Source organism: Arvicola amphibius, chromosome 9 (assembly GCF_903992535.2).
Source record: "Arvicola amphibius chromosome 9, mArvAmp1.2, whole genome shotgun sequence".
NCBI classification, from domain to species: domain Eukaryota; kingdom Metazoa; phylum Chordata; class Mammalia; order Rodentia; family Cricetidae; genus Arvicola; species Arvicola amphibius.
Window position 1 is genome coordinate 45,984,191 of NC_052055.2, and position 26,784 is coordinate 46,010,974.

Here is a 26,784-nt window from a genome sequence, read left to right on the forward strand (position 1 = left end):
ACTGCCTGCCAGCTCAGTAGGAGAGCTTGGCACCTGGGGGAGGATGCTTCAGGTCCTTAAAATTGGAGCTACACACTCATTCTACCTAGTGGGTATGAATTCATTGGTGGGCCATGCAATTCTTTAGGAACTTTCTTCTCTTTTTATAAATTCAGTTTGCAGAAGGACCCTTCAAATGGTTAAGTTCTTTTTAGGTAGTGATCCGTTTTCAGGATTTCAAATAACGTGTGCCTGATTGGGGGTCAGAGCAAATGTCAGGAGTGAGACCTTCTCTCCTGGTTGCTGTTTTTTGGGGGTCAAGTCTGTGTGTGTGATGAGCACCTGCCTGACTCTGAGCCCTCTGAGGTGGAGCACACTGTTCCAGGTGAGGTGTGTAGGCCAGCGACCTTGGCGGAGGTCAGACTTCCTAAGATGGACGGGGCAGGATCCTGAGGCTGCTCTGTGGATGGCTTTGCTGGAAGATGTACAGGAATATATAAATGGACGGGGTGGGGCAGTTATTTGATGGAGGGACTCCAACAAACTGCACAAGAGAATGTCCAGTCTCTCGTAAGGTAGATCTCCTATGGTAGATCCTGAATCATTCAGTTGCTTAGCTGGTGCAAGACTGGGCCACTTCTTCAGGTTGGGGGTGGGGAGCTCTGACTAACTCCCTTCCCTCCCTCCCTCCCTCTCTCCCTCCCTCCCTCCCTCCATCCCTCCCTCCCTCCCTCCCTCTCTCCCCTAGATGTCTTCTGGGGTGGGAGAGGGGTGTTGGCAGCCAGAGAGACAAATTACTTCCGAACAGCTCCTCCTCTGCCCAGGTGTGGCCATAATAGAGTCTGGTCAGGCAGACAAGCATCAAGTTTGGTGGCCCGTCAGCTTTACCTTTAGTGGTGCTGGTCGCCCCGTTACTATAGGCCTCAATTTCCCCAAGTGCACCCTAATAAGTTTGATCTATCTGACCTCTAAGAGCCCTTCAGTACTGGCCTTTTTTCTTGCACATCACCTACACACTTGTGCAGAGAGGGAGGGAGAGAGGAAGAGAGAGAGCGAGAGAGCAAGAGAGAGAGAGAGAGAGAGAGAGAGAGAGAGAGAGAGAGAGAGAGAGAGAGAGAGAGCTGCCTTTATGTGAAGCAGGTGAGCCCCAGACTTAAGACATACACACACACACACACACACACACACACACACACCGTCCCTGAATGACACACAGAAGACCAAGCACAGGTCCCTGCTTCCTATCCAAAGCCCTGAACTGGGCATTTAAAATTCTATTTAGACAAAAGTACTTTCAGGCCTACCGTGCTGGTCCTGGTGCTGTTAGCATGGAAGGACCCTCTAAAAACTACAGCACTGCCTCCAGCTCTGGGCCTCCAGACACAAATGCGGGCTCTTCCTTGCGGAAGAATGGAGGCGGCAGCAGGGAAATGCCTGCTGGCTTCTTCTGGGGTAGGCTGTGTGCATCCACTATGCCTGTGCTATTGGGTGTCCCACAGCTGGCTGGAGGCGGCCACACAGGAGGCCTAGGATACAATGTGATGGAGAAGGGTGTGCTGTTTTCAAACCCCTCGGAACCGCCTACCGAGAGCAGCCTCCTCTAAACCTATCTCATTGCTCGTCAGCCCGCCAGTCCTCGTTCTGGTTCTGCATTCTTCCTAGGACCTGGGGTAGAAACGGATTGGGGGCTGGGCTCGCTTCCCCTACTCAACGGAGCCAACCCGGCCGCTCTGCAGTGAAGCCCCAGCGCACCTAGGTGGAGCCCGACCCGCAGTTTTCAGCTGGACCAGCCCCACCTGACCCGCCGGCACGCCAGACGGGGGCGCTGCAGGGCGGCCGGGTCCCCGGGGTCCCCTCCGCGGCCCAGTGCGCATCGGCAGCTCGGCGGCCCGGGCGCTGCACAGACGGCGGCAGGAGCGGGCCAGAGTCCGAGGCAGCGCGGCCTGGCCGCCTGGGCCGACAGAGACCCACATCGCGCTCCCGTTCCCGCCGCAGCTCGCAAAGACGCCAAGCCGAGTGGCGGGCGCGCGCCACCAGCACCGGAGCAGCGGCGTCCCGCGGGCGGCGAGGCGCGCAGCGTCTCCGGCCCCACCTGTCGGCGCGGCCACCCTCAGCGTCGCCCCCGGCGTCCCCAGCCAGCGCGGGCGGCTCGCGGGAGCGCTGGGCCCGGCCTCGTCCCGGCTGCGGCGGCGGAGGCGCGCTCCCCCGGCTGGGCGCGGAGGCCGGCACCGTCCCGGGCGAGGGGACCGGCCCGGCGGCTCCCGGGCCGTGCAAGTTGGACTGCGGCGGACTCGGCCCGGCCGCGCGGGCCCCGGCGGCGGCGATGGTGCTGCAGCTCCGCGAGCGGTGCGCAGCCCCGGCCCTGAGGCTGGCCCTGCGCGGCGGAGGCAGCGGCGGCGGAGCGGCCCCCTAAGCCCCCCGCCCGAGCAAGAGCAGGCAGCGGCGGCGGCGGAGCCTGAGAAGCGGCGGCGGCAGAGCAGCGGAGGAAGGCGACTAGAATCTCTGGCGCGGGGCGACAGGCGATCAGCGCCGGGGCCGCGCCGGACCCCCCAAGCCCGCCGGGCCGTTGCGCAATCCGCGGCCGGTCTGGGCCCTGCTGGCGGCGCGGCTCCGGGGGCGGCGGCGGGGCTGATTCATGGGGCCGCGGCGGCCAGTCCCCCGCGCCCGGGCCCCCGGCGCCCCGCAGCGCGCGATGGTGGCCGAGTGGCCGGAGTGGCGGCCGCCGCGGCCCGAGACTTTCTGCTAACCTCCCCGCCCCCGCCCGCCCCCTCCCCGGCGCCCTCCCTCGCGCCGTCCCCTCCCCCTGCCCAAAAGACACAGATCGCCTCCCGGAGTGGCGCCTCCAGTCGCGGCGGAGCGCGGCGTTGGCGGCGGATGGAGGGCGCGATCGGGCGGCCGCGGCGGCTGCACCCAGCGGGGCGCTGATGCGGCGCCTGGACCTTCGCTGCGCGACTTCGGGGGCGTCGGCCGAGTTGGCACTCCGCGATGCAGCTCCTGAAGGCGCTCTGGGCACTCGCAGGGGCCGCGCTCTGCTGCTTCCTGGTCCTGGTGATTCACGCGCAGTTCCTCAAAGAAGGTAATTGTTCCCGGCGCGCGCGGTCCCCCGCACTGCTCGCGGCGGTCCCTGCGCGTGATACTGCTTCCAGCACCTTCCACCGCTGCCAGCGTGGTGGGCCGAGGCTCTGCGGGGCTGGAGTGGCCAGTGGCGTGAGCCTCCCCAGAGCCCAGCTCTGAATCTGCGCCTCTCGGCGCCTCGGGGCTCAGGGGTGGCACGGGTTAGGCGCGAGCCCGGGCATAATGGGGCCTGGCGAGCTCCGGTATAGTCCCGGAGCCCGGGCTTATGCCCAGGCTGCAGTTGCCATCCCCTGCCCCGCAAGGCTTGGTGGCAGTTGCGCCTACCCGCATGCCATCGACCCTCGGTAGGTGGCACCAGCGCTCCACTTGGTAGCCTGGCTGAAGCCAGTGCTGAGCAGGCCAGGACCGAATGGATTGGGGGCTGGGATGCAAAGGTGTCAAGGGGTGAGGACAGCGAAACTGACATGACCCATGCTACTTTCCTTGCGGAGTTGGGTACCCGTCAGACTTAGGCTAGGTGGGCAAAATTCTTCATCACCGTAATGCCTAGGTCCGCGCAAGTTTTGGTTCCTTTGCCCTCCTGGTCCCCTCTAGATTGCAGGGTTGTCCCATCCACTTCTCAAGACTCTGTTGAGACTTTCGTGGTACACGTTGGACTTGTGGTCTTATGGTCACAGCAGCCCTTTGGGAATCCCGCCTTTGACTTAGTTGGTGTGTGCTGGCAGACAACAAATGGTGGGCACTTTCAGAAACTGCCTGCCCTTTGGTAGCACCTCTTGGTCTTGGTGCCTCTGGGCTCAGTCTGCTAGGGTTGTTGCTGGTGTCCTTGTTCATAGGCCTTGCCGGCACTGGCTAGCATTCCCCAGGTGGGCAGGGAGCACTGAGCCCTGGAAAGTGCTGGTACAGGTTCCCGACAACTGTTCTCGCTAGCTCCATGTTCCTGAGGAGGAAGGGCCTGCAACATTCGGCTGCTTCCCGGCCTAACTAGTGAGCACTTGGACACCAGGAGCCCCCTGGAACCTGGGAGGGCTTATGGCCTGCTCCACATTGTTCTCCCTTGATTTCAGGTGTTACTTTGGAGAAGCTAGCTAGGTTTTGCTGCAGGTGGGTGATCCTGCTCAGCTGGAACTCCCAGGCCCTTCTTGGAGTTGGAGGCCCATCTTTCCTCAAGTTTAGGTGACTTCATGAGTCCTGCCACTGGCTGGGGTCCCCTGCTATTGAGATAACTCTTTCCTGAAAATATGAGTTATTTCCTTCAGCACCCCCTCACCACCAGAGAGCTGTCCTTATCAGGTACCTCTGCCAGGTAGCTGAGGCGCGGGGGGGGGGGGGGGGGGGGGGGAATCACCTCAAGGTATACCTCAGACTTCAAGTCATGGGGTCCTTATACTTTGAGACTTTGTTTGGGTCACAAGTTCTCTCCCAAAGCTTTCCACTCTTCTTTGTCGCTTGGGACATTCATCTTAGGGAAGAGCAATGGGTATTGAGGTGCCATGGCTCCTCTGAGTTTAATCTAGCCTACTAGAGTTACTATGTTGTAGTAAGCAATTACTGCTTACTACAAAGAGATCCTGGTCATTTGGAGACGTGATCCAGTGGATGGGTCCATTCATTCTGTCTTGCCTGGTGGGGATGAACTAGTCACGGAGTCTTCTAAGCTACTAGATTCTGTCTTTTGGTCAAGAGGGAAGAGGTCACACCAGTAGCATGCATTGGCGCCTTGTGTTCTGAAGTGGAGGGGGATGTCCCCCGAGGGTGGATTTGCAGGGCAGCCCTTTATAGAAGCCTGGGTATTGGATGCGGATAGACACAATCATGTCATGACAGACAGTGGGGTAAAAGAGGAGGTGGTAAATACCGGCCATGGCTCATAGGACCCAAAGGCACAGTGTCTTGGAGCTCTCTGTTGAGGAAAAACCCAAGCGTTTACCCTGCCCTATGGGGCTTTGTGAGCTCCTGTTGTCCACCCTGAGTGTTTGCCTTCATGACCCTGCATCCCAGTTCCCTTTGCTGTTTCTTTCTGTCACAAAGGTCAGGGCTGGCATTCCTGTCCTTGTTTGCATGTTTTTTTTTTTTGTTTTTTTTTTTGTTTTTTTTTTTTTGTTTTTTTTTTTTGTTTTTTTTTTTTTTTTTTTTGTCTCTGGCAACAGAAGCAGGAGCCTCAGGATAGGCCTTAGGGTTTGCAGTGAGAGGCTGGAGACCGTGGTTCCCAGGGGAGGTACAGGGCCCTTCTTGGAGAATTGGGCTGCAGACTGAAATCTGCTAGGGGAGAGGGAGCTAGGCAGCTTAGACAATTGTTACTTGTTGCCTGGGGATGGAGTGGGAAAGAGCTGTATAAATAGCCACTTCCATGAATTTGGGTCCCCTCCCCCTCCAGGGGTGAAGAATGAGGGGCCCCGGGAACCGTTTTCCACACTTTCCCTTTTGTGTGGAGATACAGGCCACCCCGTGGCTAATCTATCCCGCTCTGGCCGGCCTGTCTTGCGGCGATTGCACAGATGAATAGGGCTGTGAACCCAGAGAGAGGAGAATTGTGGTCCTAATTGCAGCCCTGGTTTGTCCAGTTTCTGTAAGAACAAGCCTTGCCCACTGCGCCTACTCAGTGGAGGCAGGCAGAGGGGCTGGGGGCTGGTGTGTGTACTAAAGCGTGGAGTTCAGGTATCAGTAGGGTGCCCTGACTACCCTCCTGAAGCATCATCTGCCCTACTTGTTTGTGCAGGGTTGTGCACTCTGTTTCTCAGAGCTAGAACAGGTCAGGGAAAGAGTGATGTGTTGGGAACCCTGCTTGGATCCAGCTGCCTCGTGGGAGCAGACAAGGGTGTGGGATGGAAGGAGAAGGGGACAGGAGGCTGTGCCCACAGTTTCTTATTTATGTGGGACTTGGGACATAGAGTTAGGATAACAGCTGTGTTTATAAATATTCTTGAAGTCTTAGAAGCACCTAGAGCAGGGCACAGCAGCCCAATCTCTGTTTTGGATATTTATCAGGATAGGAAAACAGTACCAGTACAGAGAGACCTGCAGTGGTTCATAGTGATCCATGGATTTCTGGCTTTTTGGGTCCAAACAAGACAGGACTAGGATTTGTCTGGAGGAGACATCCCTGTGTGTCTCCATTAGCTATGGATTTAAGGTTTAGCTCTCTGTCCTTGTAAATCCTTTTGATGGCTGGGCGGGTATTGCATTAACTGAGTATGCTATTCAAAAGCCTTTCTCGGGTTAATATTGAAAGCTTGTGGATGAGCTGAGTGCCTGTGTCCGGCTGCCCCAGCACAATGTCCCAGCATCTTAATTCCCAGGAACTTAAGAGTCACCTCACCCAGTGTTATCTTCCTCAGCGGCTCCGAGGGCTGACTGTTGATTGAGCAAATAGGATCCAACTTTAATTTATTTAGTTAGCTTACTACTTTGGAAGTCAAGCACATTCTGTGAGCCTGTGTGGCGCGGCCAGACTGAAAGGGACACACTTAAAACCCTGTGCAGGCATGCATTGGTGCTAGGTTGTGTCTCAGTAGAGAACACTAATTAGCACCATCCATGCAAGCCCTCCAGCTATCCCAGGACACTTGTGCATCTGTGACATTGATCAGTTTATTTACTTTTGTTTTTAGGACTGCGTGTGTGTGTGTGTGTGTGTGTGTGTGTGCGCGCGCGCGCTTGTGTGTATGCTCATATGTATGTGTATGAAGAGGCCAGAGGTCAACATTGGTTGAGCCCCAGGGATCCCCCTGTCTGCCTCACCAGCACTGGGATTACAGGCCACAGTTCCAAGCCTGGTTTTTCAATTGATTTATTTGTTTGTTTATCTGTTTTATGGTTTCTGAGGATCAAACTCAGGCTCTCGCACTCACAAGGCAAGCACTTTACCAACGACTGTATCTTCCCAGTTGTGGACCAGATTCTAAAAAAACTGACAAAGAATTTGAACATCATAACACAGTTACTGGCACTGGAGAGATTATTAGCTGTTAAGTGCACTGGTTGCTCTTGCAAAGAACCTGGCATCTGTAACTCCAATTCCAGAGGATCTGATGCCCTCTTGTGACCTCTGCGGAAACAGGCACACCACATGGCAAACAGGCATACACACATTCAGGCATAACGTTCGTGTGTGTGTGTGTGTGTGTGTGTGTATTTCCTGTGATAAATACCTGTTTCCCTGCACAGGCTATGGCAGTGGGTGGGGACTGGTGGGGCCACTGGCATTGGGTAGGGGCCTGAGGCTGTTAGAACAACTTGGCTGTTCTTGGTAGAGGCTGACCTGTGCTTGGCCCCTGCGTGGATCCTATGATGTAATGAAGGGATGAAGCCTGAATGTTTCAAGAAAGGTTTTGTTGTTGTTGTTTCTTTTTTTTTTTTTCAAAACCGTGTCTTCCTAAGTTCCCACAGCTGACCTGGATCTCATACCTCTCCTCCATAGTTCAGGGTTGCATGCAGAGGGGAACCCCAGGGCTCCCCAGTGCTGCCTTCTCCATCCTTAGGATGTAAAGCTCTGTAAGGATATGTTATAGGACAGGGCTTGTGCCTTCCCAGTGCCCGAAGGCTGCTTTTCCCCAGCCTTCCCATATACTTTACCGAGAGACCAAGTCCATGGATGGCAGCTAGGAAGGGTGGGGTTGGAGAAGAGTTGGAAATAACCGGCTTCTTTATCATCATTTACAATCACTTCTTGTGTCACATGGAATCTAAATAGAACCCACACTCACTGTACTGGGAGTCTCACTGGCTGCATGGCTGACAACTCTGAAAGTTACAGCACGAAGGGGTTGGTAATAGAGGTGACTGCACACCGGCTCACCGTTGCTTGCCGAACAGGAATCTGGAGTCTGAGTTTCCCAGTTCTCCAGCACAGAGCCAGCAGGAAGACCCTTGAGAGTCAGGTTGCAGTAGGGATGGGCTGTGCTAGGGTATCTGAGCTCACTGGCCACATCTGAACACACACTTGGGCCTGGCTCCATAATGACATGACTGGTCTTCCCTGTGCATCCTGGGAAGCCCAGTCTTCTCTCTTGCTTTGATGTAAACTTGGTATTGGAAAGCCAGGCCCAGTCCTTGACTCTGGTGAACTGGCTGCTTGTTCGGCCCAGGTGGTATGTGTATATGTGGTATTAATATCTGTGTATACAGGGTGTCAGAGTGGGTGGCCTTAGGATGTCCACCGCTGACCTTTTAATAAGTAAGGTGTTTGTGTTTGTGCATATGATTATATCTTAATTAAATACCGAGATGTTTGTACGGTTGTAATTTGCATAAGCATATAAATTTATGAACATGTATTATGAACTTGATTAAAAATACAGCTTTGGAATGAGGGTGATGGTGGGGGCTGTTCCCTCTCGCTGCTTATACACAAGTGGATCCACTGGTACTGTGTGAAAGCCCATGGCTTCCTATGGCTTAGCATACATGAAATACTCACTGTGACTCACAGAACTATAAGTCTGCCTGTGGGACACTGACGCTAGCTAACATTCTGTTTACTAAGTCGGGTTTGCCTGCTATGATCTCTGTCTTCCATCTGCAGGCCCCGTCCTGCCTACGTTGCCACCCTTCCCCCAAAGTCTTCTCTCTTTCTTTCACTTGGATATCATGTGCAGCTTAACTCGCCCTTGTCCATGAGGCATGGCACTGCACCACCTGACTACACACAGGCACTACACACACCTCATGCATACAAACCAAGTGCACACAACACTTACACACGGCATATGCATACCATAATACATCTAATGTACTGTAGTGATATTTTGTTTATGTTTTAACAACTAAAGCTAGCCTGAAGATCAGAGTGCAGAGCTACGCCACTAGAGGCCAGGGTGTGGTGGCACACACCTTTAATCCCAGGACTCTGGAGACAGAGGCAGAGGGACTCTGTTAGTTCAAGGCCACCCTGGGCTACACCTGATTGAATATGTCTAAAGGAGAAACAGAAATCATGCAGAGGTGATCCCAGCACTTGGGATCCCACGCCTCTAACTAGGGAGGTGGAGACAGGAGTGCTATGGCTGGGGGGAGAAAGGGATGATATGAGACTGAAGGAGACAGGAGCTCAAGGTGGTCCGAGGCTTGGTGAAGACAGTTGCAGTCTGAGCAGGATCGCCCCTTCAGTCTGAGCATTGGTTGAGGTAAAAGGTCTCTCTAGTGGCTGGCCACACTGCTTCTCTGATCTTTCAGTTTCTTTCAGATGCTTTTCAGATCTTTCACCCCTAATATCTGACTCGGGGTTTTATAACTAAGAGCAATTAGAATTCATGCTACAAACACATGTACCACACAAACACATGTTCTGTATACACGCATTTTGTTCTATCACATGACATATATACATGTTTATCTCATTTTAACACCATATGCACTCACAATACCCACACAACATATGTATTCATGCCATATAACTACACTACCTACAAATACATGCCAATCACAAACATACACTGTAGACTATGTAAGCACAGGACAAGTAAAGTTAACACACACCATGTATACATGTAACCCACATGTACATACGACACATTGACACCTCATACATATATACTTCATATAGCTATGTAATGTATGACACCTTATGCACACATACCCACATATATTTGTGACATATTAATAGCTCATATACATGTAGCCTACATGTACATATATTAATGTCTTGCACGTACATCCCACATCTATACATAATACATTAATACCTTTTACAGTGTAATACCCTACCCATACAAGCCACATACATAGAACACATACACACACCATATACTACATAAGCACAACACATAAATATTGAGCACACACCACATATGACATGTATATATAATACATACTAAATATGCATGTATAACATATACAAACATCATATTCCCATAATATATTATGTATGTTGGCCTTGTACACATACAGATACAGTGGAAACATGTATGAATATTTCACATATATACACATGCTGAACTTCACACATATATGGTAGCACCATACTCTGGGTATACTACACAGATTCTATGCAAACAACATCTATACATACTATCCACAGACAGAATACATAAAAATATACACTATAGATACATCCATGTAAAACACATACATACCATGTGCTACACACACTACTGTATCACATACTTCACAGATACATGCCAATTCCATTCACTATCAACACAAACATGTGCCATACACACATATACCTTACACAAGCATGTCACGTGAAAACATACCATACACATATCTCACATAAACCCACACCACACAAACAAACACATTCTACACACATATCCCACACAGACATAGGACACACACACACCAAATAAACACACACCATACTTGCAGACCCTCGTGCTCTCCCTCCAGTCTTCTTGTCTGTAACAAGAATGGTAGAAAATGGGCCCATTCAAGGCCCGTTCTCTGCCCGTCCTGCACCTGGCACCTAGCAGCCAGGCCTTCCCAGAACAATCTGCATACCAGCATACCGCAGAGGCTGTCCATAGGAAGGGCAGAGAATGTATTTTTGCAGATGAAGAGACAAGTGTGGCCTAGTGAGAACAAACGGAGGACTTTGGATTTTTGAGGCTAGAACAGGAGGTCAATAGAAGACAAACTCAGTGGTCACTGGGAAGCCTGGCAGACAGGTGGTGTATGAAGTGAAGTAACCTAGGCCCTTTTAGGAAAGGAAAGCAGGGTCTCAGCCGAGCAACCATGACACAGTGGTCCTGGCTCCACTGTTCCTTCTGCCTGGGTCCCTTTCACTCCTGCCCTTTTCAAGTTGGATGAATGCTGGAGCATCCTTGGAAAGGCCTGGCTCTGCCTCTGTGTCCTCTTAGCATCGTGATTGGCTTGGCTGCATCCTGTATCCTCCCTGGTCTTGCGGGGGAGGGGGAAGGGCAAGGGTGTCCTTTGAGAGTGGCAGATTTCTACAATCTCATCTGTAGGGAGGGGATTCCTATGAAGAAAATGAAACCCTGTGACCAGTATGACGGACAGGTGACCTGGAGTGGCTACACAGGTTCACTTCCACACTGGTCCACTTCAGAATTGGGGCCAAACCTGGGGTCTAGGTCACACAGAGGGGCTAGAACAGATGTGAGCATTGGCCTGTTGGGGACACTTTATTCTTAAGCTCATTACTTTGGCTCTTTTGGAGGGTTCATTTAGTGATTTGCGTGATGGAAACCACAGACCTCTTCCAGGAGGCTGGTGACCTGGTTATTAATTGTCAAGATGACAACGAGGGCCACATCCATATGGGTAGTGCTGCAAAGGTCATGTCGTGTAGATAGGTTGGGGAGGAAGGTTAGTCACTTGTGCTTGGCATCGGCTGACCTATGGTTGCCCCACTCCCCAGCTGAACCTTGTTCTAAGTTCAAGGGTAGATCCTGTCTGGAAACTCACTGTGCCTCCATAGAGATGACAAAACCTGAAGCACTGTCACCTTCTTCAGGGAAGGACAAGCAAATATTGGCAGTCTGGAGGAAATGGTGTCCCTCAGGAAGGCCTGACTTTTATGGATGGTGCCTGCATCGTGCTCAACTCCTGGTTGCTACCCCTTGACACCATTGGATGCATTCTTAAAGCCCCATCTAGATGCCGCTGTACACAGCTGCAACCTTCACAGTGCCCAAGAGATCTTAGGCCTTTTCTTCAGCAAACAGCCAATTTATTGAAACAGCGTAGCATGAAGTGGGGGCCAGACCCACCATACACATCCTGAGCCCCATCTCTAGGGATAGGAGTTCACTGCCACAGGCAAGCTCCAAGGTTCCCATCTTTTGGAGAAAGTTTACCAGTGAGTCAGGCTCTAGAGTAGCCGTGTGACTGTGCATGTGACTGATTGCATGTGATACTTAGTGCGACTGGAAGGACAGAGGAGACCTTGGAGCAGTGATGTCCCCAGCCACTTTCAGCTCGCTGCTGATTCATTTTCTGCTCCTGTGGACAGGGCACATGCAGACATGGGTCTAGACTAGGTAATAGGACACAACTTTCAAACTACTCCAGTCCGCCCATGTGAAGATGACCACAGGCAGGTCCTTGAGGAGATGCACCAACTGTTTTATGTCACCTTGTCACAAGCTAGTCATTGGAGAAGAGGGAGCCTCAATTGAGGAAATGCTCCTACTAGATTGGCCTGTGGTCATGCTTGTAGTTCATCTTCTTGCTTGGTGATTGATGTAGGAGGGCCTAGCTTATGTAGCCAGTGCTATTCCTGGGCTGGTGGTCCTTGGTGATATAAAAAGACAGAATGAGCAAACCACAAGTTTGTAAGCAGTGCTCCTATGGCTTCGGCAATTAGCTCCTGCCTCCAGGTTCCTACCTTGCTTGAGTTCTGGCTCAGACTTTCCTCAGTGACGGACTATGTATGACCTTAGAGTTATAGATGAAGTAGACCCTTTGCTTATAAGTTGTTATAATCGTGGTGTTTTATCATAGCAATAGAAGCTATAACAAATATGGAAATTGGTACCAGGAGTAGGGTATTGCTGTGATGGGTCTGGCTGTCTTTTGGAGAGAATTATAGGAGGATTTTAGCCTGGAAAAGTGATTGAGTTCTCAGAGCTTAATGAGAAGCTGTAAGAGCTTGAACGATAATGTTGATGATGGAAGTCTGACTTTTAAAGTTTCAGGAGGAAGCAAAGACTCTACCGGGGCTATTTTTGTGATATTTTGAATTAAGGATTTGTGGTTCTGGTCATTTGGGGCTAGGGAATCAGCTTGTAACTAAGAAGAGACCAACATCATCGAGGCAGAACCTTCTGAGAAGTGTTTCCTCAGAGTTAGCACATAGAGGGTATGGTCCAGAGGTACCATAGCCACACCTCATGCTGACAGCCAAACTTGCAATGTGTAAGAGTCTCCCCCCGGGGGGGGGGCTGGTTTAGAAGAGGTCACAGAGAGCTCAGAGTGAGGCTTGACACCATGAGAAGCCAGGACAGGCCATTAATGCATGTGAAGCCTTCATTGCGCTGGGAGCCCCAGGACTGAATCATGAAGAGAAGTTGAGGCTTGGTACCAAGTGGAAGAGTGAGTTCCTGAAGAGAGGCTGGGAGTGGCTGCTGGTGACAGAGCATCCCAGTTGCAGAGACGCTGGTGTTTTTGGAGATACCATGCTTTGGAGGTGCCATGGGATGACTGCTGAGGACGATGGGAGCCACGGAGTGGAGCCGTTCTGGACCCAGGGGAAAAGCCATATAGGCTGTAAAGGGCAGGATTGGAAAAGTGACCATGGAAGAGCCCAGAAGATAGCTAGCACTGAACCATTCACACTGTTGGCCTTTGGTTTCCTTTGACTTGATTGTGCTTGTGCCCTGATTCTTCCCTCTAAGAGTAAGAAAGTAAGTAACTTATTTTTGTTCTCACAGAAGCCCTCACTCAAGAGACTTTGGAATTTTAGAGAAATTTTGGATATTTTAGACAAACTTTGAGCCTTGAAAGAGACTGGGCATTTTAAAGAGACTGAACTTTTAAAGTATTTGAATTATTAAAGATTCTCAGACTTGTAGAAGTCGGAATGTTTTACACTACGATAATATTAACATTGAGATCTTAGTTATGTTTTAACTGTGTGTGTGTGTGTGTGTGTGTGTGTGTGTGTGTGTGTGTGTGTCCAGTTGACAAGGGGTCAGCTGTGCTGATTAGTTTATTTTAACGTGACAAAAGCTAGAGTCGTTTTGAAAGAGGGAACTGCCATTGAGAAAATGCTCCACCAGATTGGCCTGTGGGAAGCCTGTGGTGCAACTTCTTGATTGATGATTGAATGGGAGGCTCCACTCACTGTGAGCAGTGCTATCCCTGGGCTGGTGGTCCTAGGTACCAAAAGAAAGTAGCCCGAGCAAGCCAGTAAGCAGCATCCCTCCGTGGCCTCTGTTTCGGTTCTTGCCTCTGATTTCCTGCACTGGCGTCCCTTAGTGATGGAGTGTGACCTGAGAGGTGTAAGATGAAACAAACCTTTTCCTTCCCACATTGTTGGTTATGGCATTTTAGCACAGCAATAGAAGAAGTCCACACTAAGACCAGCAGTGTCTCGTGCCTTCACTGTTCGCTAGCTCTCCTGATGTTTCTCTTGCTCCGTCTTGTGTGTTCTTCTCTTTGTTGTATGTAATTCTTCAGAGAATCTTCAGGCTAAGATTGTCAAGGAACAGCCTCTGTTGACAAGGGGCTCCCACTCCACCCCTGGTTCAGTTCAGCCCATTCTGTTGAAGGTCTAAATGGTCTTAGATATTTGGTCTTGCTCTTAGGAACTGACAGTTGGTTATTCCAAGGGAGTACACCTGTCTTATGCCCTCTGTGTGGACAGAGGACCCATTAGGCCCTGATTTCTCATGCAGCTCCTGGACTCTGGTACAGCAGGGACGACTGATAGGCCATCCAAGTGTGGGCTCAGTGCTTCACCTTAGGCCTCAGGATGGTGGCGACTGTTGACTTAACCTAAGCTGAGCATTGTGGGCTCAAGGTCCACAGCATGGAGCCCGAGCGGGTCTGGATGTGAATGATGTCAGCAAGAGTGGCCTTCCTTTTGGGGCCTCTCCATATAGTCAGGTAGCAAACGTGCTTCTGGGATGCCCTCACACCTGTGGCATTTGTATTTATGCTTTCACAGACTGATCTGGTTGTCATGGTTCTTTGGAGCCAGATGGATGAATGCAGGGAAGGTGGGGTCATCTCTGCAGTGACAGAGAGGCAAGGCATAGTTCTGGGGGTGCTGAGCATGCACATGCGTCTGGCAGGTGACCAAAATGATAGCTCTTAGCTGTCACCTCATCTAGTCCTCAGCCCACCTTCAAAGAGACTGACTGTTTCTGCCCTTGAGGAAACTCTAGGACAGAGGCATGGAATCTTGGCCACAGCTCCAGAGGTATGAACTTGAAGCCCAGGCAAGGGCCAGGTAACTATGCCAGGGCCCTTTCTAGACCTGCTTCTAGTGAGGAAGACCTTCAGGGACCCTGAAAGACTGGCTGCATGGCTGAAATGTGCCTGCAAGACACAGGGCCCATCAGAAGTTTCAAGACATAAAGTAAGAGGCCACCCACAAAGGAAATCAGGCTCCTTGACCATCCCCTAGATGGGACTCAAGTTGAGTCATTGTGGGCTCTGGGAGATTGATCTCTGGTGCTGAGGCTGGCTTCTGGATTAATTCATGGTCTCTGGCTCTGACATCAGGGACCAGAAGAGGGAACAATGCTGTCTTCCTCTCTGCTGCCCACTAGCTATTCTTCTCTGTGTCCTTGTCCCATCTCAGGCAACACAGGGCCTGGTATGTCTAGAAGCTCTAAATTGGGGCAAATAAGCTACCCTCTAGGACAAGGCCCAGCAAAAGCCTCAGGAGACCATAGGCAGACCTGTCCCCAGGATAGTCCTGCATGGAGCTTGCTGGGCCCATGTGATCTTTCCAGGTATATTTAGAAGAGGTCGTACGGCCTTTAAAACATACACTTTTCAAAGCCAGCTCCTGCCTCAGAGAAGGTAGATTTTAGATTTTATTAGCCAGTGCTCTCCTTTCTCAGGAGCACAGAGGCAGTGAAGCAGGCCCTCCGATCTGCCTCACTCATACAGCCTGAGCCCTCCTTATAAATAGCCCCACCTTCACAGACACACGGACTGCATCCTCAGACCTCCTGTCCCCAGGGAACATCTGCACAGTGACAGTTCGTGTTCCTTCTGCCTGTTGCCGTGGGAACAGCCTTAATAGGTATGCCAGACTCCTTTTAGTGTACAAGTATTGAGTGCTTACTGTATGCAGGCTCTGAATGTGTGTTGGGGGAAGGCAATGAGGGTCTCTGGCTAGGGTTCCCTGGGATACATGTGGAAGATGGAACAGGAGCAGAATTTGTGTACTCTGAAATCAGGATGCCTTGAGGGATCAACGACTGGTTGGTTCTCAAACAGGTGAACCCAGGAACTCAGCGTCCCTTTGTCTGGTTACAATGTTCACTATACCATTGGGCGATATAATAGATGTTTCTAAAATCCAAAAGAAGCCCTTGTATAGACGCCCCCTCTCCTACTTCCACCAAATGTACACACAGATAACACTCATGCAGACACAGCCTCTGGAAGAGACACATAAAGCCAGAAGCAGTGTCCAGGGACATGCTGCAGAGAGCACTGTCCGTTGGAACCTGTGGGGAAAGCATGTCTGACATGTGGGAGAAGCCCACACCTTGATCTCAGATCAGGCCTTATATAACCAAGGCAAAAGTAGCTTGTTTTACACAAGGGGTTTATGGGAAATTGTGGGCTTGTTTCAAGAAACAATGGAAGCATACACAAATAATGGAGGGATCCCAATTTCCAGGAGCTACAGCCTGCCCCTGTGTATGGGGTATATGTGTATGCGTGTATATGTATATGTGGTATCTATTTCTGTATATGTGTATGTGGGGTGTGTGTGTGTATTTTATGTGTGGTGTGTGTAAGTTATGTGTGGTGTATATGTGTACATGTATATTTGGTGTGCTATGTGTGTGTTGTATAGATGTGTGTGATGTATGTGTGGTATGTCTTTGATATGTGTATGGTGTGTTTGTGTATGTGGTGTGTGTGAGGTGGATGTGTGTGTGTATGTGGGGTGTTTATGTGTGTAATATGTGTGTAGTGTATGTGTGGTATGTGTGATGTATGGCGTGTATATGTAGTGTGTTGAGTAAATGTATGTGATGTGTGTGTTGTGGCATATGTGTGTGTTGTATTTGTCTTGTGTGGGGGGATATGTGTGTGCTGTGTGTGTATGTGTGGTGTGTATGTGGTGGATATGTGGTGTGTATATGTGATGTGTATATGTGATGTATGTGGTGTGCATGTGAGGTGTGGGAGGATATGTGTGTGAGAGATGTGTGATGTGTGTGTGTATGTGGCAGGAGGGATGTGTATACATGCTCATGTATGTGTGGTGTGCATGTATGCATATGTGTGGTGTGCCTGTTGGGTGTGTGTATATTTGTGCTGTGCTCTGTGTTCTTTATGTACTTGCGTGCGTGCTCTGAGCAGGATGGCTCATGAGTCATGTCAGGGTCTGATTCGCCTCCTTTTCTGTACCTCCTGGAAGTCCTAACAAGGCAAATGCTTTATTATCTTCATGAAGATGAAGGCATGACGTCCTGATACAGAGGTGGAACCCCATGGGCATGACCTCTTGATGTGGGGCTTCAGGCAGACTGTTGTTCCCGTCAAGTGGAGTTGGCATGGGAAATCCAGAAAATCCTAACATCCCTCCGTACACAAATGCAGCCTCCTCTCAAATCAAGGGCACATACTGTTGTTAGCCTGAAAGAGGGTTTTACACGGGATGCGGATAGCATTTTTCATTTTAATGGCATGAGTTTACTTTTATGGCTGCCTTCTATTTATGGAATGGCGCTGGCTCTATTTACAGGGTGATGGAAAGTGTCTTTTTCATAGGAAAGTGATGCGTGGACGTGGTGAAGTCCCTGGTCACAGGCTGGGTGGGACTCATTGGAAGAACATGGTTTATTTGGCACCCGTGTTCAGAATGGACTGAGCCAAGGTGGGCAGAACAAGGGAGCCATGGTTTAATGTGGTAGACAGCAGGTCTTTGGCTGTAGGCAGTAGGTACTCTGGAAGTTTTGAATGGGTATGTGGAGGGCAACATGGACCAGACCTTGAGGAGGTTTGCTCCAGCCCTTGCAAATGCACAGGATGATGGGTAAGAGCTCTACAAGCACCTTCTGGAGTGGAAAGGTGGGCTTGTCCTGATGCAGTGACAAATGGCCACAGGCTGGGCAGATTGAAAGACTAGTTGACCCTCTTGCCGGTTGGAGGCCAGCCATCTGACATAGAAGTATCAGCAGAGCGGGATTGGAGGTCAGACATCTGAACCAAAGCATCAGCAGAGTGGGCCCTTCTAGGGGATCCAGGGCAAAGCTGTTGTAGGCCTTTCCTGGCTTTTATTTCCACGGCAAGGGCATCAGTTATGGCTCTTAGGACCCATTCAATCTCTGTTGGTCTCATCTCTAGGTCTTCTACTGTATTACAAAGAGAGCTGGTTCAGTGGACACATCTCTGAGGCCACTCTTCAGCCCACCATGTGGGAACATGAAGGAATTGTGTCTATAGCTCTAGCCTCAGTCAACTCTGGGGTCCTAGTAGCATAGGTGGCCACTTTTCGCCATGGGGTATTCAAGACTGTCATGTGAGGCCAGGAGGGAGCTGCCACCTGCATGTGCCTGTTCATCCGTAGTGTCCTCTAAGTCTGATCCTGCCCTTGGCTCCCCTGCCATTTTCTTGCCACCAGTGAGGTCATTTCTGTATCCTCTGGACCTGTTAAATGGACTAAATATTCTATTCATGGGCCCAGGACAGTGCCTCTGGGAGCCCAGGAGCCCATATTCATTTGGAAGCTTGTTTTTTCCCGTTTCTTGTTTTCTTTTTCTTTTTTAAATCAAATTGCAAAAAAGCAGTCTGACATTTGTATCCTGCTTCCCCACAGGCATTTCTGATTCCAATTGGACGAGACTGTGGCCAATTTAGGAGTTACTTGGTGTGTTATTAAAAATGTGTTCCTAATGCTTATTCTCTTTATTTGTGATTTATTCTTCATTCATTAATTCTCATTAATTGAAAGTGAGATAGTTCTCTTTTCCATTAAGCCGGCAGCCTGGCAGCGAGAACTAAGCATTTGGTTGTGTGGGTTATTTTCCATTATCTCAGTAAAGTATGTGAGTGGGGAAGGAGGAGGGAGCCCCTGCAGTTCAAGGTGAATTTTTCAGAGTGACTGCAGCCATCTGTCAGGGCTCTGGTGGTGTCTGGGGTTCCGAGTTGGGGCAGCCATACTTCAATCTACCCTTCCTAGTCATGAACCTCCATCCCTCTTTTCTGCTTCTCTTAGTTTCCTTTCCGGTTCCTGTCATTAAAATACTCTTACAAAAGCAATTTAAGGAGGAAGAGGTTTATCTAACCTCTAATTCCTTGTTAAAGTCCAAAGTCGGTAGGAAGCCATGATGTATGCATGCTGATGCTCAGCCCCCTCCCTAGCCTTACACAGCCCGAGATCATCAAGCCCAGGGAATAGTGCTGCCTATAGTGGATGGGTCTTCTCACGTCAACTAATACCTTTAAGATAATCAGTCACAGATGTTCTGAGAGGCTCTTCCCATTCCCCCAGGTGATTCTAGATGTGTCAAGTTGACAGTTAAAACTCCATCCTACAACTGCATTTGACCTCCAGGGTTCACAGAGGGGTGGGAGACTGGGTTGAAGAGTGAAAACCATCACTCAGTGTGGACTCTGGTAGTATTGTGATCTTGAACTGTTATCGGGGGATACAGGCAATGGAGTAGCCAGTCCATCATGATATTTAGTGCTGGGTACCGAGCCTAAGGGTCCTCAGAGCTGGCTAGAGTGGCGGGAATGGTAGACAGGAGGATGGCTCCATCCGCGGCTGTGGGGATGATGTCCCTGTGAAACCTAGGTAGAAATGACAAGTAATACAAAGGCAGTGGGTGCAGAGCATGTCCATAACCAGTGTTCGTGGAACTCTCAGTCCCCCTCTCCCTGAGCGATCTCCTAGCTAGAGTCAAGCCCGAGTGTCTGATTCACATCACTGGTGGCTCTGTAGTATATAAGGGGGGTTTGGGGATCCTGTGTGTGACCTTATTTTTCTTGTCAGGTAAAATAAAGTGCTTCTGAAATGTTACTTCCTTTTCTTGTCTTATTGCGTTGGTTGAATCTTTTAGAATGACAATGACAAACCACTAGGTTAGGAAGACAGGGGTGGTTGCCCCTCGGGCAGTGCCTGCATCTTATAAGAGCCAATCCTTGCTGAATAGCATTCTATGAAGTACCCACCACCACCACCATAACACCTTTTAACTGTCAGGATCAGTCCTTTTGACTCTGCTGGTTTGTAAGCATCATAATAGGCCATGTTATCTAAGGGTGTCTCTATAAGGTTTTCTGTTCCTGGCCCACATTGGCTACTACTTTAGTTGATTTTGGTATTATTTTTCATGTATATCCAATATTCTTTTTAATAGCCATTGTTTCCTGGGAGGCCCATTGAAAATGACAGAAAACAAAAGCCTCTCCTGCATGATGGTAGACCTCTGTGCTGTGCTCTTCCTGCTTATAGAGCAATGCACTTATCCTCCTGTGCTGCGAATTGTGTATGAGGCCAGAGAGCTGCACAAAACTGATCCATCCTAGAGTGTAGACCAGGCTCAGGGAGTGAACTGTCTAGCAAACCCTGGCTGGCCTCTTGGTGTCTGTTTTACCAAAGTGGTGAAAGTTGGTGTGAGAGTTGAGGAACAGAGAGGACCTTGAGGTACATACATGTAGGGAATCCCCTTGGTATGCTATCAGCATTAAATACAACAACATGTGTGAGATGGCACATAGGTGATTTCATGTATATACACATGCCTTTGGATGCTGTGCCCATGGAGAAGAGTCAGGGCCCCACTTCCCAGCTAGCAGTTGCTGTGCTAAGGATTGGTTGTGATGTGAAGGTGGACTTGCCCCAACACACACACACACACACACACACACACACACACACACACACCAAGGCTAGTGCTCTCAGATAGTCTGCTGTCCTGATTGACCAGCTGTCCTGTCCCAGCATCTAGCCTTTATATACATGATATGGCATCCGAAGGTCTTTGGAGAGAGCAGTGGGATGGATGGATGTAAAGATGCTGGGACTTCATAGTCTTTGTTTTTCCATTATCTGCTTCAGGGATGACAAAAGAAGGATGGACAAGTGCTTGTTTGGATATGTGGAGGATGAATGGATAGATTTGTGGATAGAGAGATGAATGGCTGAATGTATGGGCGGGCAGTAGATGGATGAATGGGTCAGTAGATAAAGGATGGGTGGAAGGATGAATGAGTCTATGCATGTATGGATAGATGGATTGTTGAATGAATATGAAGAAGTTTAGATTGGTGGGTTGATGGATGTAAAGATGAGTGGGTGGGTCAGTGAATAAGTGGATGGATGGATGGATGGATGGATGGGTGGGTGGATGGATGGATGGATGGATGGATGGATATGAGAATGGATAGGTTGATGTGAGGATGAATGGATGTATGAAGCCCTCAGTGTAGAGTTGTGGCTGCCATGCTCCCATATGCTGTCTTGCTTTTGAGAACTGAGAGATAGTTCACAGATGTAGTGGAGTTTCCTGCCCCTTCCACGTTTGCCTTTCATCTGCCCAGAGCAGCCCTTTTGACTCTCCTACCCCATGAGCGGTATGTGGGTCATATCATCTAAGGGTCTCTGTAAGACTTTCTGTTACTGGTCTACACTGGTAAGCATGGCTCCCATTGGATGACTCTGGGAATCAGCATGTCTGCAAGTCCCATGGGCCTTATGAGTCCTGAGTTGTACTTTGGAGTTACTCTGAGCATGACTGAGACTTTGTCCAGCTCAGTGCCCTGCAGCCCTCAAGGCCCAGCAGTGGCCTCCCAGGGTGGTACACCCACAGGGCCTAGGGAAGCTCTGCTACCTTGACTCTGACCTCAGGAGCACCTTATACCTCTCTTCCTTCCATCCCCTGAGTGGATGCCAATCTCAGCCTGTGAACCCACTAGAGTGGTCCAGAAGCAGATGTGTCTGCTAGTAGTGGCCAGACTGTCCTTGTCACCTTGGAGACATCTAAAGAAGTCAACCTGCATGTTAGATAGGTTGGCACACACGGTCTTACCAAGCACCCTCTGGACTCAGCTTAGTCTTCACTGGGTCTCTATAAAGCTGCAGTGTCCCAGGAATCACACAGGGATCCGGGGGCTGCAGGGACTGGACAGGGATTGCCAAGACTGGAAGGGCAAGTGCTGAAGCCACAGCAAAGGAACAGCCGCAAATGACAGTATAAGACAGCAGCCCAGTGTGAAGTCTGGGAGCAGGCCTGCTCAGTACCGGTTCTGTGGGGGACGAGGCTCCTCTGGGGGCTGGTTCCCACCAGCCGTAGCGGTCCCCACATGCTGTTTAATTAGAGCCTACGCAGGGCCACGCTAACATTAATGTGCTCTAAATCCTTTCAGAATTGAGATTTTTTTTTCTTGACTACGGCTGAGTTGCAAGCTGAATAAATTAAAATTCTCTTACATGAGATCTTGTAGCCTTATTAAGTGGCGGGATTATGCAAAAAAAATCGTTAAGTATGATAATGCATCTTTGGGCGTGATTTGTAGCAGGACATTCATTATCTCTCATTCGGCTCTGTTTAATCTCTGTTACAGGGGAATTAGTGGTATTACTGTTTAAATCCTAACTTTTGTGTTGTGCAGGCATGTTCCAAAGCTTTGAAACGTAGCTGAAAGTCGTGCCTGGATCTCACAGGTTTAAAGAGAGTGAGCGGGAGGGTTTTCAAAGCTGAGATCATCTGGAGAAATCATTCCTGCCGTACCAGGAGCTTCCATCTAATTAAAAATATGTTGCTTTCCTGAGAGTTCGACAGATGGAGTTGTATCATGGAGCAAGAGAGAAGGGAAAGAGATGCTGCTTCGGAGGCCCAGGGTCCACTGTCTGTTTCTAGTGGCCTCACTGGCTCTGGGCCAGAAGGATGAGTGGCTGGGTGTCTGCCCTGCTGGCCTTTGCTAACCTGTAAGCTCTTTAAGATTCATGCAATCTCTCTCAGCGCAGCCCCTCAGTTTCCCGTCTTAAGCAAGGTGCCCTGGGTTTGGTACATTTGTTAAGATTGATATGCCTGTATTGACTCACTGTTCACAAAACCTGTGTTTATGTTGGGGTACTCCCCTGAGGAGGCATATTCTATGAGTTTGGACAAACTTGTCATGCTATGTGCCCTCCATAACCATCTTCCACAGAGTAGTCTCTGCCCTGAGACTCGCCTTTGTTCTATTCGCCCTCTCTGAGATTTTCCCTCTCATTCCTCCACTGGTCTATGAGCAAAGAACAGCCCCCGTATATGGTTCCTCTTCACTTCGCTTCCCACCGTAGCACCTGGTGGGCCCCATTGCCCCTGCTCCCTTCATTTCCCCTGAAGTTCCCAGGGGCCTGGCTGCAGCAAACTGAGGTATGCAGGCTAAGCTTTTCCTCCGGAAGTGTAGCTCCTGTCACGGAGGAGGTGAGGCTGGGCAGAGTGGAGAGCAGCTCAGTTAGGCCCCCAGGTAGGACCCAGTAGAAGGGATAGTGACTCTTTAGACGTGCAAGACTAAAGATGGATCCCTTGGCCAGGACAGCAGTGGAGTAGATGCAGGAGTTCCTGACCCTCCTTGGATAAGGGATCATAAAGGATCATCTGGAGATAGAGGGGTGAACAGAAACGAGGGGTTTGGGGGCAGTTGGGGGGGATAAAGACAAAGACAAAAACAATGACTAGCCCATGTGGTGGGCAGGCTACACATGGAACTCTGTGGGACAGATTGGTAGCAGGCCTGGGTCCAGTGAAGGTCTCTGCTGGCCAAACTCCTTTGACTCGGTTGGCTTGGCCTTGGTTCTGACAGCCTTCCTGCCTGGCTGAGGCCCACCCACATTATGGAGGGCTGTCTCCTTGCCTGTGTGGGGTTGACTGATTTGAATGTTAGTTTCATTCATAAAACATCCCCTCAGAACCAGCAAAACAGTGACCAAACACCTGAGCACTGTGGCTCGGCCGATGGAGACTTAAATTCATCATGCTGTTTCAGGAGGGCAGTGCTGAAAGCCCTTGATGTCATGGCACGAGGCTTATAACAGCTGCTCTGAGTGCCAGTACCGGGAGCCTGGCCATGCAGGAACCTGGCAGTGGCCTTGTTTTCAGACAGCTGTGTGACCTGTCACTCAGGCCAGCAGGATATCATGAGCTGTTGGGGTCCATGGGTTACAGGTTCCTCTCTCTACCTTCCCACACTCCCAGCATGGGGTTCTCACACCTGCCAGCTCTTCAGCCTTTAAGCCTTTCTCTGGCATTTTACTGCAGCGTGGAAAGCAAAGGCAGGCACAGAATTAGGGCTCTGTGCACAGCCATCGTGCTGCAGGTTTGGGTCCCATCCTGGCCTCCACCTGAACTTATGACTGGGAACCAGGGGCTGCACACCTTTGTCTGACTCCATCTTTGAACTTCTGAGAAGCCAGGGAAACTTTTATTCTAAAGGATGAACTTCGATCTACCAACTTCGATCCGACAACGGCGATAGAACCGAGTGTGGAATACTGGGCCTTCCCTGGATGTCCCCTTCCTGTACTGGTGTTCCTTCCATCCAAAACTCCCGGAACCTCTTCCGGGAGGCTTTTTTGTAGATCAATGGACAGGATGTGATTAAAATATCATCATGGTGATTAGTTCCGTGTCTGAGCCCTTGCTTCCTTGGAACTGAGCCATGGGATTGGAGTCCCACCCTCTTGCCTAGTTTGGTCTCTCCTGAGCAGCCCTACATTGGGGCCATCAGGTTTTAGCTACCTTCCCCGTCTCTGTCAATGCAGAAAAGATGTGAATGAGGAACAGGGGGTAGAGATAGAGTCTCTATTGCTTGTCTTATCTCAAGGGCCATGAGAGCACTCTGGGCCAGTGGGCATGTTATGGATAGGTTAGCCTGGACACTCAACAATGATAGGTCAGGCTGGACATGGGGTTTAATTAGATACAGAGCAAGGCAGGAGTAGTCCCCATCCTTCTGACTCTTGAGTGGAGTTGGGTTGGGGCTTTGGCTCTGTGTGCCAATGTTTCTAGGGTGGCATGCAGGCATAAAAGGGAAGTTCTGTTCTCATAGGCAGCTTCTGGTAGTACTCCCCTGAGAAGAGACAGTCACCACTATTTTTAGACCCTACCACAGCTCCTAAGCCCGAGAGAGAGAGAGAGAGAGAGAGAGAGAGTGAGAGAGAGAGAGAGAGAGAGAGAGAGAGAGAGAGAGAGAGAGAGAGAGAGAGAGAGGAGGGCAGGGAGGTGCCATGACCAGAATGCAAGCTCGCAGCCACTGCAATTAGGGAAGGAGGCACCATGACCCAAAACATGGACCACCAGCTGTCGTCCAGATAGAGCCTTCGGCCTGCATTTCCTTCTGGCCTTTGCTTGCGGCTTACTTTCTGTCGCTTGATTTTCCCTATTTGTGAGTGGCTCTCTTTCTGTCTTTCTATTTCTGTCACTTTTGTGATTCTAGTAAAAATTAAGAAGCAGAGGATGCATGAACAGAGGGTGGTACCTCCTGAGGACCTCGGATATCATGTTCTCTGCGACATGATTTGTCACAGTTGGCTGGCTTCTCCCCCACATTACATGGCAAGCAGGATGTACCAGTGTGCAGGGCAGCACAGAGGCCCCACCTACCTACAACAATCACCATGGATACACTACTCACATTGTAAATGCGTTCTCAAATTAGCCCTCCTAGATGTGCATATGTGTGTGCACATGTGTAGATGTGTTTTTGTGTGTTTGTATATGTGCTCTTGTGTGTGTGTGTGTGTGTGTGTGTGTGCATAAATATGCAGTTGCATGTGTGAACATTAAAGGTCAGAGGTCGATGCTGGGTGTCTTCTTTAGTTATCTTCTACCTTATGTTTTGAGAATTGTCTTTCATTGGGACCTGAGGCTTGCAGATTTGCTGAGAAGGCTAGCAAGCCTTTGGGGTTTGTCTGTTTCCACTTCCCCAGGACCAAGATTACAGGTGTACATTGCCACACCTAGATTTTTATGTGGGTGCTGGGGTCCAAACCGAGGTCCATTTAAATGTGTGGCGAGTACTTCACTGAGCCAACCACCTTCCCAGCCTCTGTTTTCGGTATTTTAAAGCATATGCATCAGTGTGCATCGTGCAGTCTTTAAAGGCATCTTGACACACGTATTTATGTTTATATGCCTGTGTTTGAACAGGTTCCACACCAACAGTAACTGGCACTTTTACTGTTACGCAGTTCAAGAGATGCCTGGCAACCTTCCATGGAAATTCCCCAGCACCTGGTTGTCCTATTCAGGACCAGTTGCCTTCCAGGTATGTGTGTCTTCTCTAGCCACCAGACTTTGGGTGGATGTTTTAAGTGAATAGCCCACAGTGAGCTCTGTGGACCACTTAACCTGTCCCCACACTCAGAATGACAGGACGACTCCATGAAAGACACTTCTTGACTCTTGGTGCCCATGCCAAGCCAGTGTTTCAAGATCCTGCATGGAGCATTGGCCTACCACAGTCTTCTGCATGTTCTGTCCATCTCTGCTGCCCATATTGCCAACATGTTCCCCATCAGTAGGACCTTAATGCCTGGAAGCTGTTATTCCCAAAATGCATTACTGGGGCTCAGCCACTCAGCTCCGAATCTTGGCTTCTCAGATTCCCCTTCCAACGCAAGTGACATCATAGAGCAGCCTCGCTGATTTGGGCAGAGGGCCCTGATCTTTGTTTGAGATATCCCATGTGTCTGGAGTCCTAATATAGGGTCATGCCAGCTTTTAGACAGAGCCATGCATGTTGTTGCAGGGCTGCTGGTATTCTGTGTACTTAGATTTGTGGCTCTGGATCAGCAGTAGTGAGAGTCAACAAAGAGATGAGTCTACATACTTTGCCTTTATAGAAGATCCTTGGCCTGATCCTGTTTCCTTGCCCTGGCTACACTGATACCACGGGAGGAGTGTTCCACGTAGATGTCTGTCTGTGTTCCTGGTTTTGGTTCTAATGCCTTTACTTACTACGTTGTTGACCTTGGAGCAGGGTCAGTTCCTGCGTTCTCTGATCCCTGCCATGAGTCTGGGAGTTATGAGAATTTCTTAGCAGATTGTCTGTTCTTTGGCCTTGTCAATACCCTGGGTTAGTCTCTCTTTCATCTCTTCTAATTCCCTCCAAGGAGGAGAACATGGGGAAAGTTGA

The 26,784-nt window shown here is 50.0% G+C and overlaps 1 protein-coding gene across 2 annotated transcripts in view; it reads left to right on the plus strand.

Annotated features, from left to right (window-relative positions):
• Tafa5 (TAFA chemokine like family member 5) overlaps positions 1-26,784 on the plus strand; it is a 201,930-nt gene that overhangs the window by 68,050 nt on the left and 107,096 nt on the right. Inside the window, exon 1 of one of the 2 annotated variants that reach the window (XM_038343066.1) lies at positions 2,789-3,055. The exons of the other annotated variant lie outside the window; for it this stretch is intronic. Coding sequence (XP_038198994.1) covers positions 2,965-3,055 — 91 coding nt within the window. The 5' untranslated portion in view covers positions 2,789-2,964. Of the gene's footprint in view, positions 1-2,788; positions 3,056-26,784 lie in introns of those variants that run through there. 2 annotated transcript variants of the gene reach the window in all.